The sequence below is a fragment of the Brachyistius frenatus genome, unplaced genomic scaffold, assembly GCF_029030835.1.
Source record: "Brachyistius frenatus isolate BFR_SWC_R1_liver_20210118 unplaced genomic scaffold, ASM2903083v1 Contig_23, whole genome shotgun sequence".
Lineage (NCBI taxonomy): Eukaryota > Metazoa > Chordata > Actinopteri > Embiotocidae > Brachyistius > Brachyistius frenatus.
This window is the reverse complement of record NW_027210622.1, coordinates 4,276,497-4,293,078: the sequence shown is the minus strand read 5'-3', so window position 1 is coordinate 4,293,078 and position 16,582 is coordinate 4,276,497. Positions and strand designations below refer to the sequence as shown.

General features: G+C 42.7%; 1 protein-coding gene across 2 annotated transcripts; it reads right to left on the bottom strand.

The window, feature by feature from the left end:
- Positions 1–301: 301 nt before the first annotated feature.
- wdr19 (WD repeat domain 19) lies at positions 302–15,857 on the bottom strand. 2 transcript variants are annotated; one of them, XM_069697484.1, is made up of 36 exons: positions 15,762–15,857; positions 14,478–14,569; positions 14,324–14,389; positions 14,072–14,197; positions 13,775–13,890; positions 13,536–13,651; positions 13,104–13,184; positions 12,831–12,943; positions 12,507–12,680; positions 12,347–12,417; positions 12,092–12,264; positions 11,537–11,657; positions 11,318–11,424; positions 11,066–11,182; positions 10,549–10,704; positions 10,225–10,372; positions 8,218–8,422; positions 7,502–7,661; positions 7,272–7,382; positions 6,917–7,026; positions 6,775–6,832; positions 5,860–6,006; positions 5,554–5,636; positions 5,377–5,460; positions 5,149–5,295; positions 4,293–4,417; positions 3,983–4,092; positions 3,807–3,875; positions 3,545–3,622; positions 3,223–3,319; positions 2,991–3,115; positions 2,264–2,345; positions 1,933–2,083; positions 1,652–1,775; positions 1,478–1,554; positions 302–1,071 (listed from the first exon to the last, which is right to left on the bottom strand). In XM_069697484.1, exons 1-36 carry the CDS (start codon positions 15,765–15,767, stop codon positions 957–959), a joined length of 4,041 nt encoding a protein of 1,346 aa, XP_069553585.1. In that variant the 5' UTR covers positions 15,768–15,857; the 3' UTR covers positions 302–956. The 2 variants fall into 2 exon arrangements, 1 of the variants encoding a protein (XP_069553585.1); XR_011310871.1 differs by lacking the exon at positions 1,652–1,775 and having other exon boundaries at positions 981–1,071.
- Positions 15,858–16,582: the final 725 nt, after the last annotated feature.

Sequence of the window (16,582 nt, the reverse complement as noted above, 5' to 3'; positions counted from 1 at the left end):
AACCAAAATGAGTCTCGGATGTTTGGAATCGAGGGCAAACTTTCTCGAAACAAATGAAATGTTCAGAGTGAACAAACTTTCTAAAGGAAGGTCAGCAAAGTTTTACAGGACAGAAACCAGGAGAGGAAACAGCTGATAACCTGAAAATGTAGACAATCAAAATTACACCAATTTGAACGTTTTCTTTTTCTTTTCTTTTTTTTTTAACAACTCTTTTAACCAGCCTTTTTTTTTTATTTTAATTTTTTACCCTTTGTAGACAGAATCAGGAAAATATGATCTGTTAATGAGGAGAAAATAGTAACAGTAATTTACAAGTTTTATTACAAATTCACGACGGCTATAAAAAAAAAAAAAATTGCATTTTTACAAATATAAATACAGAATATTGTCAAAAGTACGCAGCCTACCGAGGCATTGTGGGGATTTTTTTTTTTTTCTGGACTGCTTTTGCGTTCAGTACCGTTTGCACGTCCTCTCATTCAGAGCCGAGCTGTTGTACGATTCGGTAAACACCCTCGGCTGTGGCTGCTCGGGTACAACTGCAGTTTGACAAGAAAACTAGAGGAGCTGGTTGACGGAGACAGACTGCAGCTGTGATCATGACTGCAGCCATTAGATCACCCAGCAGGGATTCGGCTGTTGAGATTACACGTGTTTATGGATTGTTTATAATGGATGTAAAGTTTACTGAAGTTACTGTGGTGTGTTGAAACATCTGTCACAGAAGCACTGCAGGTTCAGAGGGAACGCAGAGGTAGCCTAGAAAAAAAGAAAGAAAGAAAAATCCCCCGCTGTGACCTTTAGGGGGCGCCATGTAAAAAGTAACAATATATTAATGTTACAAAGGTTTTTTTTATCACTTGGGCGTCACCTAAATTGACTTTTTTTTTTTTTTAATCTAAATATATATTTTTATTTGGTCCTGTGGTTGAAGGTCAACCTTATGTTCCTCTTCACTGATCTACTTCAGCCATCTTCAGGTATTTGGAACAGTCGGGGATCTTCTTCACCTGTTTGACACTCAGAGTCTCCGAACACATGGGACACGCCGTCTCAGTCTCCAGCAGCCTGAAACAACGGTAATGGTAAACACTTTATTATTGCGTGTGTTTAATCTGTGCAAATGACAATTTTCTGTCAGACTCGCAATAATACTGCAATCAGATATAAATATAAATAAATATATAAATGCAATATAAATAATGTACATTTACACGTGTATTCGGCCTTTGTGGAAGGTAAGAAAAGTGTATTTGTGTTTCGTAAACACCGACGTTTAAAATTCTTGTTCTTCTTTTGGTAAACAAGTCCTCCTGATACACAAAAGTAATGGTCGAGGTTCAAAAGTTTTGCAGTGCCCTATTTCATAAGAATTATGTTAAAACAACAGCTACTGGACTTCAAAGAGAATCTGCGTCTTAACTCCATTCAAATACAGCTGGTGTATGTCTTTACATGCAGGTGAGGCACTTACAGAATAAACTGCGAGTAGAGAGCAGGAAATTCACAGTGAGGGCAGATGGACCAGTCTTCTGTCAGCATATGACGACCCTGAGGAAAAACAATGGCGTAAAAAGATCAAACGAAAGAAGCGCCGGTGGAGAGGAATCGACCTTCAAACGGGGCGAGCGTGATCACGTGCTCGTACCGTGGCAACGCAGTAGGGCAGGTTGTTCTTGCAGGAAATGCACAGCAGTTCGTTCTGTGGCAGCTGGGAGCCACAGAAGGGACACGGAGTCGTTTCCTCCTCCAGCTCCGATGTATCGGGACGTCTGGAGGCGCAGACGGGAACGCGGTAAAAAAAAAAAAACGCAGATTCAGAGAGGAGGCGAGAGGAGGGACGCGCGAGGCGGGAGGGCCGAGGCAGCGTGACGTGGGAAAGGAGCAAAGGGGCTGAAGTGTAAAGTTCCGAACGTCGTCGTCACTCACCGAACCATAGCCTCGATCTTCTTCCTGTACTTTGGGTCGATCTCGTTTCGGTACTCCGGTCTCATCAACATGGCAGCAAAGCTGAAGGCTGAGTTCTTCAGTCCGGCACGGTGACATTCGATTACTGCCGACGTGAGAATGGGAACAACATCTACGCGCACACGCACGCGCACACACACACACACACACACACACACACACACACACACACACACACACACACACACACACACACACACACACACACACACACACACAGGTGAGACTTGTTTTGGACAAGTTTTAAAAATGAAAAATAAATTCAGGTTGATTTCGATGTTGTTTGACTCACGGGCAGGAAACTTGCTGATGTTGTTGCTGACACGGATGAGCATGCGAGCTCCTTTGAGGTGGTCTCCTCTCTTTACATGGAGCTACATAGAATATATATCAATGACAAAGTCAGAAAAAAAGGAAGAAACAGACTTACACCGCTGCCTGAAAGTCTAGAAACCTTTTTAGAATATTTCTGCAGAAATATCATCGTCACATTTTCATACAATATTAATAACAAATAACTATTTGTTTAATAGAGTTCTCTTGAATTCTTAAAAAAAAACAAAAAAAACCCGATGACGTCCGAGGTCTTATTTCTGCAGAAATACAGAATCTTCAAAAGGGTTTCGCATGCTTGCAGGCGCTGCTCTGTGTGGTTGAGAGACTGAAGTATCTTCCGTCCTCCGACACATTCATTCTGACGGTACGTCATTAGCTGTGCTTCAAAGTGTTGCCCTGACAGTTGCGTGAAGAATGAAGCTCGAGAGAAAATTCCGACACGGTTCTCGATTTCCGACATGATCGCAGCGACTGGTCCGACCGACTATTTCTGTTGAGCCTTAAAGGGCCGAACACGAAGCGGCAGCGTCCGCCTCACGTCCCGACAGCTTCCCTCCCGCTTCCCGTCGTCTTTCATCTCCCCGCTGTTCGTTGGCATAAACCGCCCCAGAAAAGGATTCGGGGAAAAACTCCAGACAGTGAACATCCCGAGCAGCTGCGTGACGCATTTCAGCTGTTCTGACCTTGACCAGCAGGTAGGAGTGGAGGATCATCAGGTTGGTGGCCATCTCGGCGGGGATTTTAATCTTCTGAGCCTGGAGCTCTGTGTACATGCTGAACAGCACGTCGTGGGCGTTGCGGTAGTTCCCTGCGGCGGGAACAGGCGAGAAACGTCGCAGGATTGATGATCACGGTTGCGTCGTGTTTCATGGTGCTGTTATTGGTGCGCGGGGTACTAATGGTGTACGCTCGTACCTGCACACTGCTCTTCTCTGGCGATGATGATGGCGGTGCGTGCAGCCTCCCTGTACTGCTGCAGGGCCATATACAGGCGGAACAGGTACTTCGCATCCTGGAAGAACGAGAGAAATGTCAACAAACCACCCAACAGCAGGTTTATTTACAAAAAAAAAAAAAATGTTGCGAAGCTAATATTGGTTTATGTCATTTGCAAATCGTTGCATTCTGTTTGCGTTTACGTTTTACGCAGATTTAATACCGGAAATATCAAAACTAAATCGTGCAGCCGAAGCGAAACCCGAAGCAGAAGACTCCGGTGATCCAGTGTGTGGATTACCTTGGGCATACCGTCACTCTCTCCCATCAGGTAATCTATCAGCTGATTGGTCAGAGAGCTGTCTTTGGCCTGGCCCACCTGGAACACACACACACACACACACACACACACACACACACACACACACACACACACACACACACACACACACACACACACACACACACACACACACACACACACAATCAAGAACACACACTCAGTTGAATGTCCGGCTGGTTTTGCACTGGCACGCTCAGCCCGACACACACGCAGCTCTCACCGTCTCGATGGCCATCTCAATTGCCAGGTTGTCGTCGGTGTTGGGACATTTGAGGAAATGCTTCAGGGCCTGAGAGGTGGACAGAAAGGAAAAAGAAAAGAAAAGAAAAAGGTACGAATGATTGAAGTCCTTGAAAAGTAAGTGTACGAGTAAATAAATGAAGTCATGTCTCTTACTCTGCTGTACTGCCCACACTTCTGGAAGAACTTGCCGGCTTGCAGGTGTTTCTTCTCTCCCTCAAAGTAGAGCGCGATGCTCTGGTAGTCCTCCTGCGTCGCCTCGGAGCCTTGACGGACACAAACACCACGAGCCATCAGATCGCACGCGGTTGATAATAAACTGACGGGCCGCTTCATTGGGATTACAACTCGGGCCGCTGGCAAATAGTGCACAAATACTAAAGTTCAATCCCAGTCGGAGATTAGTTTCACGTTGTAAACTATCTCTGCGCTCTGGACGCACGCATTCACACACGGTGGGACTGACCGATGATGTCGGCGTAGACCGCCATCTGTCCGTGCTGCTGTGCCAGCTGGAAGGCTTCATCGTTGCACTGAGACAGAACCAGGAAGTGGATGGCTGAACCATAATCGTTTAACCGCAGGAAGAACCTAGGGGGTGTTGAAGGTATATTATACAAATGAGAAAAACAGACAATTAATCAGCCGCTGCCTTTACTATCGATTCATCTTTAAGGCATTTACCAATCAAAAATGCTCAACTTATGCAGGTTCTGGCTTTTCTGTCAGGGGGATGTTTTGATGACGCTAATATTTGGACTGTTGGTCAGACAAAACAAGCACTTCAACGTCTTTACTGAGATTTTACAGCCTGAATGATGATTCAGTAATGAATCGACAGGATAAATACTCAGCAGTTGGAGCCTTATAAAGTATTTGTTTTGATCGACTCTGTGAATCTGCAATAGCACTCTGTATGTTGAATTAAGTGTGGTGAGGTCAACAGACGATGATGAAGATGAGGTAATGTGTTGATGTGTACTTTTCTGTTTGTAGGTGATGACAATATCAAAGGAAGCTCTTTGTTTGTATTGTAATAAACTTCCAGTGGGTGAAAACCAACGTGGCGTATTGAAAAAGAAAGAGTGTCAAAACTGACCAGGTTTGAATCTTATCAAGCATCCCCTTTGGATTATTTGGAAGTATAACAAGTTCACGTGGAGACTAAGTGAGCAAATACAGACAGACATTCAAATAATCAATAAGTTATGGCTCAATGTTAGAAATGTGAGACTTATGGGTTCGATTTAAGAAACGGTGACAGGATGACAGAAAGCGTTCTTCTGGTTGTGTGAACCCATCTGCCGTCTTGTTCGTCCCACCTGGCAACCATCTTCGCTCCGTCGATGCTCTGTGTCTCCCTGACGATGCGGACAGCGTCCTCGGGATTGTTCAGGTGGTCCAGCAGCACGCGGATCACGTTGTCCCAGTCTTTCGCACTCTCGTAGGCCTGAGCTGCGTCCTTGTACCTGGAGAAAGATGAAATCAGATTCACTCTCAGTGACTGACTCGTGTGCAGATCGACACACGTAAAGAATCTAACAACCTACTTGCCGTCCGCCTCCTTGGCCTTTGCATACTGCAGGTGGATCTTGGGAGCGGAGACGTGTGGGAGCAACTCTCCCACCTTCGCCCTGGAAACAGAGTCACGTAAAGCAGAATGACGTCAGCGGGAGAGAAAACTAGAACGAGGTCTTGGTGTCGGTGCGTGTTGATATTTGTCTCACCAGTTCTTGCAGCGGATGTAGACCGATGCGGCCTTGTCATAATACTGGCCTTTTTCATAGAGCTGAGCGGCTTCAGAGAATTGCTGTAGGAAAGAAAAAAAAAAGAAAGAAACACGTGAAGACATGAACAAGAGCGCAAAAGCGTAAAAACATCAGCTGGCGTTCAGATACAACACTACACAGGAGACACACACTTAAAAAGACACACAAGCTCATCAGTAAACAAATCGACTGCTGTCAGTAACATGGGAATTAAACCAAACACCATATTCAGCAGGAAGACAGCGATGCAGCGTTCCTCTCTACCTTCATGCTCTCCAGTATTGCTCCACACTCCTTCTTCAGCACTCTGCTCGGGTGCTGAATAGCCTGAGCGGCTCCTCTCCTGATGTCGCCCATCCTGATGGACATCCTGGCTACGCCTGCCTGACACGCCTCATCGTGCTCCTGGAACTGCACAAAGAGGGGGAAGAATGAGACGCGCTGAAATAAGATGAGTTAAGATGATTTCATTATCGTTGCCTTCGTCTGGAAGCCCGAATGTATTTGCTGCCACTTTGTGCCAAAAGCAAATACAGAGAAGGAATCGGAAAGGACTTGAGCCTTATATCTGCCTCTTAAGTGTTCTTTGCAAATATAAACAGAGTGGAAGAACAATAAACAGTAGGGAGGACCTTTTCAGAAGAAGAATCTTTCAAATCAAAACAGATCGACATATTGAAATGTCCTCAACGACATAAGATCAGCTGATCAGGGTTAAGTTTCATAACGATTGGTCCAGCTATTGGGAGCAAAGCTGCCAGATGCTATCAGAGATCGATTATTCTACTCCACTGGGTTCTTGAGATATAAGCCAAAACACAAAGTTGATTATCACAGCACCGCCTGTGGGTGCCGTACCTCCTGTTTTGGAGCCTCAATAATGGGGGCGATTACCAACCCGCTGAGTCTGCAGACGCGTGATCGCTTTTACTGCAGAAGAACAAGAAATGGTATAAAAACAATAAAGTTTGCTGTTTGGACCCTCAATAAAGACGAAAACCTCGCTGTATGTGACGTAAACATGGTAGGTAGGTAGGTATTTACTTTATTAATCCCCAAGGGGAAATTTTTTAATTTTAATTTCAGATTTTTTACATCTGCTGAAGTCACGTATTTCATAAAGGGGAAAAAAAAATGTAAGTGTCAAGTGAAACAGCTAAAACAGGGGACTGCACTTACTATATTATTGTGGGTCATGCCTTTTTCATAGTGTGCCAATGCATTAACGTAGTCTCCGCTACAAAGAGAAAGAGAGAGGTTCAGTGACAGTGTACACACATCAGAGTACCGAATGGTATAAATGAAGTGAACATACACTCACATAAACTCCAGATGGACAGCATATTCTTTGGATATAAAGGGAATCTGGTCTTCTGCCAGTCTCTTGGCCAACATAAGAGCGCTGTCCCAGTGCAAAAGATCTCTTCTCATCTAACACACACACACACACACACACGCACGCACGCACACACACACACACACACACACACACACACACACACACACACACACACACACACACACACACACACACACACACACACACACACACACAACTACATTAACAACGTGAGCGTTACCGTTAATTTTGCACCTCATACGTTCAATGGCAATAAATAACTAAACACATTTGACTACGGGTGATACTGGTATTTCACACGTGAACACAAAAACACCTCCAGGGCAGCGATTGGTTGGCTTGAGGACAGATAAAGGTCTTGGGCCAGGTTGTAGTCATCCAGAAACATGGACAAATGTCCTGCCAGTAAATTCACGTCTTCTATACCCTGGAAGGAGTGAGAGAGAAAAAGAGACTGAGAGAGAGCGGAGGAGTGTTTTGTCAAATTTGTCAGAACAGAGATGTATTGCGAGTGCAGAGTAGTGCGACACACTAACTATTATGTACCTGGATGCTCTGCAGTGACAGAACCATGCCCACGTTGCCACTCATGCAGTACACCTGGATGGCGAGCTCAACCTCCATGTGGATCAGACAAGCTTTGCCTAACTCTGCCCAGTCTGTGCCGCAGCCTGCAGACTTGCAGAGATCCAAAGCCTCGTGGAACCTGGACAGGAAGATCACATGACTTTGACATCCCACATCCTTCTCCTTGCGTCCACCAATGTTGTGTTCCGCTGCTTGAAAACTGGAATGATGTGATCATTTTGTAAATGTGCTTCTGTATGAAGAGTACCACATTTGAGTGACAAATCAAAACTGAAAATCTAAAAGTGTTGTGTAGGAGGAATTGGAGAAGTACACCACAAACAAAAAAAAGCTTTCTGTACAGTGCAGAAGAAGTAAATCATTTAAAAGGGAAGACAGTTCCTTTAAAAGCATCCCAATGAAGAACACTAATCACCTTTTCCTGTTGCAAACCTTGAGATTATGTGACAGTTAAAATTGTTTTACAGCACGACTGTCTGTCAGCTCAGTGTGGCCGTAAGTAAAACTGTATCTCAGCAGCATGTAAAAAAATAGACTGTAGGGTCTGAGAAGCAAATGTACTCCTCACAAACTGGCAAACATATAAAACATGTCAAAGAACTGAGATAAACTGTAGGTCTTCAAACATTTTTCCATCGATGTACACATCATGCAGTACTCGCAGACCGGCTGACCTTTTCAGCATGAGAGCCTGGGAGAGCTGCTCGCTGAGCGAGTCTGTCGTTGTGCCACTCGAGCGCTTCAGGAACGAGTGTGTGCTCAAAGCCACGTCACTGGTCTTCCCGCTCGCCGTCTGACAAGTCAGCTCACCGTTGTACAGGAGCAAAGGCTTCTGGGAAAAGAGGAGAGGAGTGCTCCCCGCCAACACCACCTGTGGGCCTGAGCAGAGCAACAGAGAAGGAAATTAAAATATAGCTGCAAGCGGCAATGATCGTGGGTCCAAGCAAAGGGCAAGCAGTAGAAGACAAAGAAGCACATGAAAAAAACACATTGAAACGTTGTTGACCGGCTGTACTTGTTCACAAGTGGATCCGAACCTTTGAAGATCAGGTCTTCAGAGAAGAAAGATTCAGCTCTGTAGGCCATAGCGTTCATTTATTGAAGTGTGGAATGTGAAATGGCCGGAGATTTGAAACTGTAAATACAGCTTTGAGGGGCAATGGATGGGGTGCAAGCAGAGTGGTGGTGCAGTAGTTACCACTGTTGCCTCTCAGCAGGGATGTGAAGGTTTGGTGTCCCGCCTGGGGCTTGGTTAGAACCTCAACTGGTTTGGGGTCTGTGACTCTAAATTACTCATCGATAACAGATGGATTTTGATGAAATTTGGGGGAAACTTCAAAACTGGAGGTATTTTTGTTGTCCACACTTAAAACACTTCTAAAAGCCAAGATGTTGGTAATAAAATTCTGAATAGATTTACATATTTTGGGGATTATATTGTGCATGCAGTACACATTACAGGAAGATATTTAATATCACAGAGGGTTCCCCGCTCGACCAAACTTAACTCATTTGAAAACATTTGATGCCTAGTATCCAAAGAATGTCTTTGTGAATTAATGTTAATGTTAATTTAGCATGTTTTGAAGAATATAGAATTGACCATAGGTTGTAGTGAGCTAAAGTTTTGTCACAATGCAGAGGATGTCCTGAAAGAATTTCAGCTCTGTAGGATGTACAGATGATTGATTGTAATTTTTTGAAGTTTAAAATGTGAAATGGCAAAGAAATTTGATTTATTATAAGCGTCGCCCACTTAAACAATCATTGCCAAATTTTAGGCATCAACTGAGACATGACTCTAGATTGTGTGACCCAAATGTCGTACGAATCTGTGTAGTGGCTAATGAGATATAAACTTTTTGTATTTGTAGCGCTCCCTGGGCTCAAAACATATTGAGACTGCTCAACGAAGCTTAAAACGAACATTTTAATATGTCCACATAGTTTGGTTACATTTGGTTAAGGCAATTTTGATTTAATCTCTTAATAACTCTAGATAAGGAAAGTCCAAAGATGATCGTGCCAAAGTTTCGGGACGATTAGCCCAACGGTCCAGGATGAGGCCGCAAAAGTAGGTTTTAGAGAAGAATTTTTAAAAGTCGCAAAAGCTGACATTTTTAAAGCAGAAAAGTATTGGATCCTAGATTCAGACACATTCACAGATTCGAATAGTGAAAGAATTTTGATTCTAGCCCAAGCCGTTTCCAAGATAATTGCATAAATGTATAGTTGATTATTACAGCGCCACTATTTGATTCAATTAGTGTGATTGTTTGTCCCTGAGTAGTGGGAGAAATTTTCAACCTACATGCCACATTTGGTACATTTTCAACGTATGGGTTTTGCTGCATAATCACTTTTAGCAGAGAAAAATAAGAAGAGGCAGAATTATAACGGGAACAAAAACAAGAGGGTTCCACGCAGCTATGCTGTTTGGACCCGTAATTTTAAGGACGGCGCCTGTTATCTCTGTTATCGCAGGATTTCAAGTGCACTACAGTCAAGATATTTTTACTTTTAAAAACCTGCAAATTAAAATTCTTTTTACAAGTCAGTACAAGGAGAGAAAAAAATAAGACCCAGGACACTCTAAACTTTTGGCGTTAAATACATAGAAGCAGGTAAAAGTGGCACTGGCGTGGCCGTCCTATCACTGATCATATGCGGTATCTCCCTACCATATATGGTCGTTTTATGCAAGGCGTAGGTGTAGACCTTGTCATCATCATAAGCAACAAACACCCCTCTGTCTGCGTGCCAGTTGTCCCACAGCACTCCTGTGATGGTCGGAGAGAAGTTGGGGAGTTCAAAGCAGGAGGCTGTTGCCTGGATTGGACACACACACACACACACGCACAAACACACACACAAATGAACGCATCGTGATATTTCACAACTGTATCCTGAATCACAAGCACAAAGACCGTCAGGGCACACTCTGTATAAGTACTCTGCGTTTAGCCGTATGCATGCAGAGAAGAGTGAAATAAAAGTGAACTGACGTTTGCGGGGGAGAACAGGAAGCCGCCGTTCTTGTCGTCAATGAACACCAGCCGCGTGCCATTTAGGTCGGGGAACACTTTCCTCACACCGACTGAGTGACTGTAGCTGCTCACTGTCTCCCAGTCCTCCACCAAGACACACACCACATTCCCTGACTGAGAAAAAGAGATTACAGCTTCCGTTAGCATTCGCCTAGAGGTGCATCGCCACATGAAAGGAAAAAAAGAAAAACCACTGGGAGAGATGGTGAAGAGGACCAAAATATGGACGCGATGTTAGAAGGGATACATTTAAAACCAAAAACTCACAATTTTCCCTATTTTTAAGAACTAAAGGGAGAAGAAAGTGATTGACAACTCAAAATCAGTACTTCCTGATCTTAAGATGATAAAGACAATTAAATATGGTTGTGTTCAGAACAAATACAAGAATGTATGATTCAGAAATTACAACAACTGACTTCCATTCCCTGTTCCCCAGTGTAACTGCCTGAGATGGGAATGTGTTGAGCCTTACATCAGTGCCATAGTAGAGGAAGTCAGCGGTGAGGGCGTGACAACGGATCCGACCTTTTCTGTCATCGTCTGGAAAAAGCTTCATCTGCTTCTTCTCCTCCTTGTCTTTACTTTCAATCTAAAGCACAGCATACAGACCTATAGTTTATTCGTGCAATAAATAAATTATAAATAAACAATTAATGGTGAAGCCTATTCTGTGTGTCATTGATCAATAAAAAGAGAAATAACACACAAACGCTGGATTACTAACCATGTGCAGCTGCACTTTTCCCTCAAACAGCGCTGCTGCGTAGTCTGAGTTGAGGCACATGTTGGCTATTGTCCCCAAATACTCAATGTCCTTCAGCTTGTTAAAACCTGAGTGACACAAAAACATTTCAGTCATAAACAAGTGCACACATTCACTGATTAATATGTGACTCAATTAATTCGACCAATAATATTGCTTCAGTGGTTAACACGGACGCACCAGGTTCGTGATCTACCAGGGCGTAGAACCAGGCTCTGTTGTTCATCCCCACAGCCACATGGTACGGTCCAACTGCAATGAACGTGGGCTCTATATCCACCTTAATGGCAACAGGACTCTCCTGAAAGCACAGTGCAACCGACAGGGACTAAATATTGAATCATCTGTATTCACCCTGACAGAAGAAAAATACTGCAGGCTCAGTCGAATATACAATATTTCTTTATTTTAATTGTGATTTTTTTTTTTTTTGGTAAAATAAATCCTCCAATTAACATCTTTGTTGTCAGAATGACTACAAGCCTTAATTACTTTGGTATTAATTAACCCTCAAAAAGCATAGACATTTTTTTTTCCCCATTCCACACCAAAGGATTTAGTTGTTTCCTACATCCACTTTCAACAACTCAGGATAATCTTTATTATTGAAGAGATTCATAGAACTCTTCCTTGTTGTGCAGCTGTATTCCTTCAATCCTTGTCTGAGATCAGTTCGTCTTGTTTAAGAAAAATAGTTTAATGTTCCACTCTTTTTGTTTTTAACTGTGTCCTCACCCCTTCCACCTGGTTGGAGATGGTGACCTCCAGCAGGGAGGTGAGGTAGGCCAGCCGGGTGCCAAAGCTGTCACCCAGGATGGGCAGCTTGGTCAGGAAGACATGGAGCGTCCCCTTCTGTGTGGACAGTGCCAACAGCTGTCCGTCATCTGTCCAGCTCAGCTGGTCCAAACCTGCAAGAGGAAAGACCGAGCGGTGGGTGTCATATTCAAGCCGGCCTATCAAGATGAGTATGACCGAGAAAAAAAAAAGGACCTTTAGTCTCATCATCCAGTTGAACTATATTGCTGATATCTTTGAGATCAGACAGCTCATGGATCTTTATGCTGCAACAAAGAAAACAAGACTTTAATTTTTTGACCTTTACGACAAAAAAAAAGTGTGAATAGGTGTTGGTTTGAAATCCTGCGTGTACCTGTTATCCCCACAAGAAGCTGCTTTGTTTAGTGACGATGAGATGGCCACACTGGTCAGACTATCTTTATGGTTGTGGGCCTGATAGAGCTCTTGCCCTATCTCTCTGATGTGTGTGGAAATAACCACTAAGTATCCATGGGAGAAGCCAATGAGTATATACCCATCACCGTACCTAGAGAGAAACACAGGGAGATTTTAATCCAAACATCTCAGCCATGACTAAGTGCTGATGTTCGGTTGTGTGTGTGTGTGTGTGTGTGTGTGTGTGTGTGTGTGTGTGTGTGTGTGTGTGTGTGTGTGTGTGTGTGAACATGCGCAGTACCAGCGGTAGGACATGATTTTTCCATAGTGGGGCTGGAAGGCCAACTCTATCCGGTTTTCAGGGTCGTTGACATTGAAAAGCATCAGGATCTTCTTGTCCACAGACACGCTTACCTGAAGGGTCAGTGATTGCACTAAAGTCAACATTTGCCATCACATATATTGTAAATCCTAAATCAAATGAAAATACTGTATATAAATTGTATTTGAACTGGGAATTTATACTGTGCACTCATCTGCACGTCCATGATCTGTTTTCCACATTCCAACTCACAGTGCTCTCTCCCTGAGCAGACCTTTCATCCGTCTTCATCGTGGAAAATCTGATTTCAGTAGGTTCACCACGAAGCATTGTCTGGAAAAACACCAGACAGATTAACTGGATCTTTCCTTCACAACATCTGTTTCTCATATTCTTTCCACTACACTTGGTGATACTGCGTTATCAGTCTTCTTTTTTTTTTTTTTTTTTTTTTTTTTTTTTAAATATCTGAGTTTGTATTTGTTTCTTTTACCTGTCTGTCATATACACTACTACCACTGTCACAGTATTTACTGTCAGCTGCTTGTAATATGAGTTACATAGAAACCAAAGCATGTGGTTGCTGGACTTATTTAAGTGCACCTGGATGAAGCCCACAATAATATGGACATGAAGTAAAAATTCTATCAATTCAGCAAAGTGCGATCATCAAAGGGTGATCACCTGTCTGATGGTGTCTCCCTCAGAGTTGCTGATGCTCAGTGTGTTGTCTTCACTTCCAAGAGCCAGCAGGTTCTGAGTACTCCAGCACCCACAGGTGATCTTCTTGGTGTGTTTACCTGAAAAATGTGGAGAGGTGGAGAGGTGGAGAGAGAGAGGGAGGGCGATCAGAAAAATAGATGCGAGTAAAGGCTATCGAACCGTCAAAAAGCATATATGCGGTTGTGTTGTGTGTATATTACCCAGCACTGGGATCTTGCGTGAGGTCTGCTGATTGTAGATCAACAGGTTTCCTTTCACTGTCCCTACTGCCAACAGCGGGCAAGTCTTTGACCACAAGATGAAGGACATCTGATCTCTGTTGAAACCACCAACATAATACAATGAGTATTAGAAATGAGCAGAAATGTTTGAGCAGCGTAGGCTAACATTATGAACGCGCTGACAGAGTGGTAAGATTTTCAGTATCTCTTTAGTAATCTGGTCATTTGCCCTATGAAAACTGCACCCTTTGAAAACATGGACCAAGCTTGTCGTACCTCATGCTGCCGTCTATCTGGGATGTTTTATTGACACTGGCATCCCAGAGGTAGATGGAGCTGGATTTGGCAGCTATGACTGCAAGGATGTCCCCATCTTTATCCCAGTCCATCCCCACACAGCGCCTAAGAGAGGTGGGAGAAAGAGAGGACTGTAAAATGACTGTAAAATACTTTTGAGCAGTGAGTCGTGAACACCCAAACTCTCTTGTTGAGGCACAACTGGACTCCTAATGATGTTCTCACTCTTACCCTGGCAGGTTAAGGTCAGTACACTTGTGTCCATGTCGATCAAATATTTTCACTGAGTTGTCCTGTCTGTAGGAGAAATACAATTTAAATGTCAGCTACTCAGCTGATATTGATCTTGAATAAAGGAAGGTAGATTATGACAAAGGTTACTCACCCTGCAACAGCGATATAATTACCGAGGGTGTTTTGCCACTGATAAAGCAGGCTGGAACCCACCCAAGCTTTGTCAGCGAGGATGAAAACAGTCTGTGGACATAAAGATCAGTCTTTAAGTCATTTTTCCATCTCTCTGTTTTTGAGGATCACTTCAACAATGTTATGTGACAAAGTGGATTTTTTTCTAGTCATAAAGAGTACTACTCAGCAAGTGACCAGTTTTTTTTTTAAATCATCTTCTGTGGATCCATAGTAGCTTTGTCAACTGCATATTTTAAAGAGAAAGTCTGCATTACAACTTGGGGGTGTGGAGTTTGAAAGACGTGGGAATTATCAGGGAGAGAAGATCTTTCAAAAATTTGTATCAAGTCAATTTGTGGGAAGTTTAGGGTCCAGCAGTTTTTAATTTTTTTGCAAGCGAGTCATTACAAGCACACCTGCATCACTTTTGACCATTCTGACTTTTAATTTGTTGATTGTTTTGTTTCCCAAATGTATGGACATGCAATACTAAATTGGTGGAGTTCCACTTCAGCATTCAGAAGGCCTGATAATGTTTGTGCCGAAACAAGTTTTTCACTTTGAAATAATACGACAAGATATGTTCTGTTAAAGGCAAAGCCACTGAAAGGTCAAGCAGTGAATTCTATGTATACAACAAGAACAAACAGCGGTAGTAGCATTTCTTATATAACAATATTTATTAAGTGCAACAGGAGTCCAATAAAAGTCAAGCAAAGCTTTTCCCAAAACAATACAAAGGGAAATATATGTGATTACACACGTGACCTAGACCCACGTCTTTGTAAGTGACACAATTAGGTCAGCTGTAAAAGAAATTGACCAAAAAAACACTAAAATATAATGTTTAAACATGAATGTTCAACCGGTCCTACAGTAGTTGTGTGAATAATTAACCACTTTGACAGACTGGTGGTTCTTCAAGACATTAACTAGTTCGCCAAAGAGTTCCAGTTCTCGGTTGTATTTACGTTGTAATGTGTATTCTTGGGAGAATACGTTTGTTTATCCTTGGGGGGGAAAAAAAAAAAACAACCTGTTCTATAAAACATAAAAACGTAGATGGTTAGATGACCTGAGCGAAAGTTACAGAAGATAAAATATCTGTTTAGTGTGTCTAACGTTAGGTTAGCTAACACGATAGCTTGGTTTTTACGCGCTGGCAAAAAAAACAACAACAACAACGAAACAGTTAGCAAGTCACGAGCTAGTAAGCTGGTTTAATGACGACGACGTTTTCAGTTCCTTCGATGGTACCAACCTTCATCTTGGTGGCATTTAATCGCTTAGAAACTGTCGTTTAATCATTGGTATTGACGCTATTTTGTTTGTGTGAGTTTCCCCCCCGATGCTTCTGCAGATGCTGCGGCGATGTCATAGCAACAGTCAGAGCAGCCAATGAGGCTCCTCTGACGTCAGACTTCTTCTTCTTCTCTGGGTATTATAAGAGCGGGCAAAACGACGGTGAGGTGCTTTACTCCCACTCATTGCTCTGGAGTGAGGATTATAGGACAAATAATGAAATGCAATCAAAACAATAAATACAAACTACAAAATGTAAACAAATACAAAATTAAAAGGAACCTAATGAAAAAATATAAACAAATGATAATGTAAATGATGTTAAGAAAATTCGATTCATTAGTTTTGTTGATTTTAAATATCACAGATATCTCTCTTTTTAAGGCTTCTCTCTGAATAACTGTTCTAGCATGACAACATGCTCAACTATTTCCTCATCTCCACAATGTCCAAACTTTCCATTATACAGTATATTATGAACTTTAGACCACTATGACCCTTTCATGATGTTATAACCCTCTCCCCATTTCCCTCTGCACTCCCAGCTCACGGTTTATTTTTTAAAAGGAAGGCTATCTTCCTTTACTTTCTTTGCTCATTTTGCCACAACTTTTTGATGACCCTGTAATGACCACTTTATCTTCGAACTTACAAGTAGGCCTATTTACATTCATTTTAATACGTACACTCTTTAAAGCACTTTTTGATGATTTATTTGCCATCTCATTCCCATCAATTCCAACATAAAACAATGCAAAAGGTCTTGTAATACACAATCTC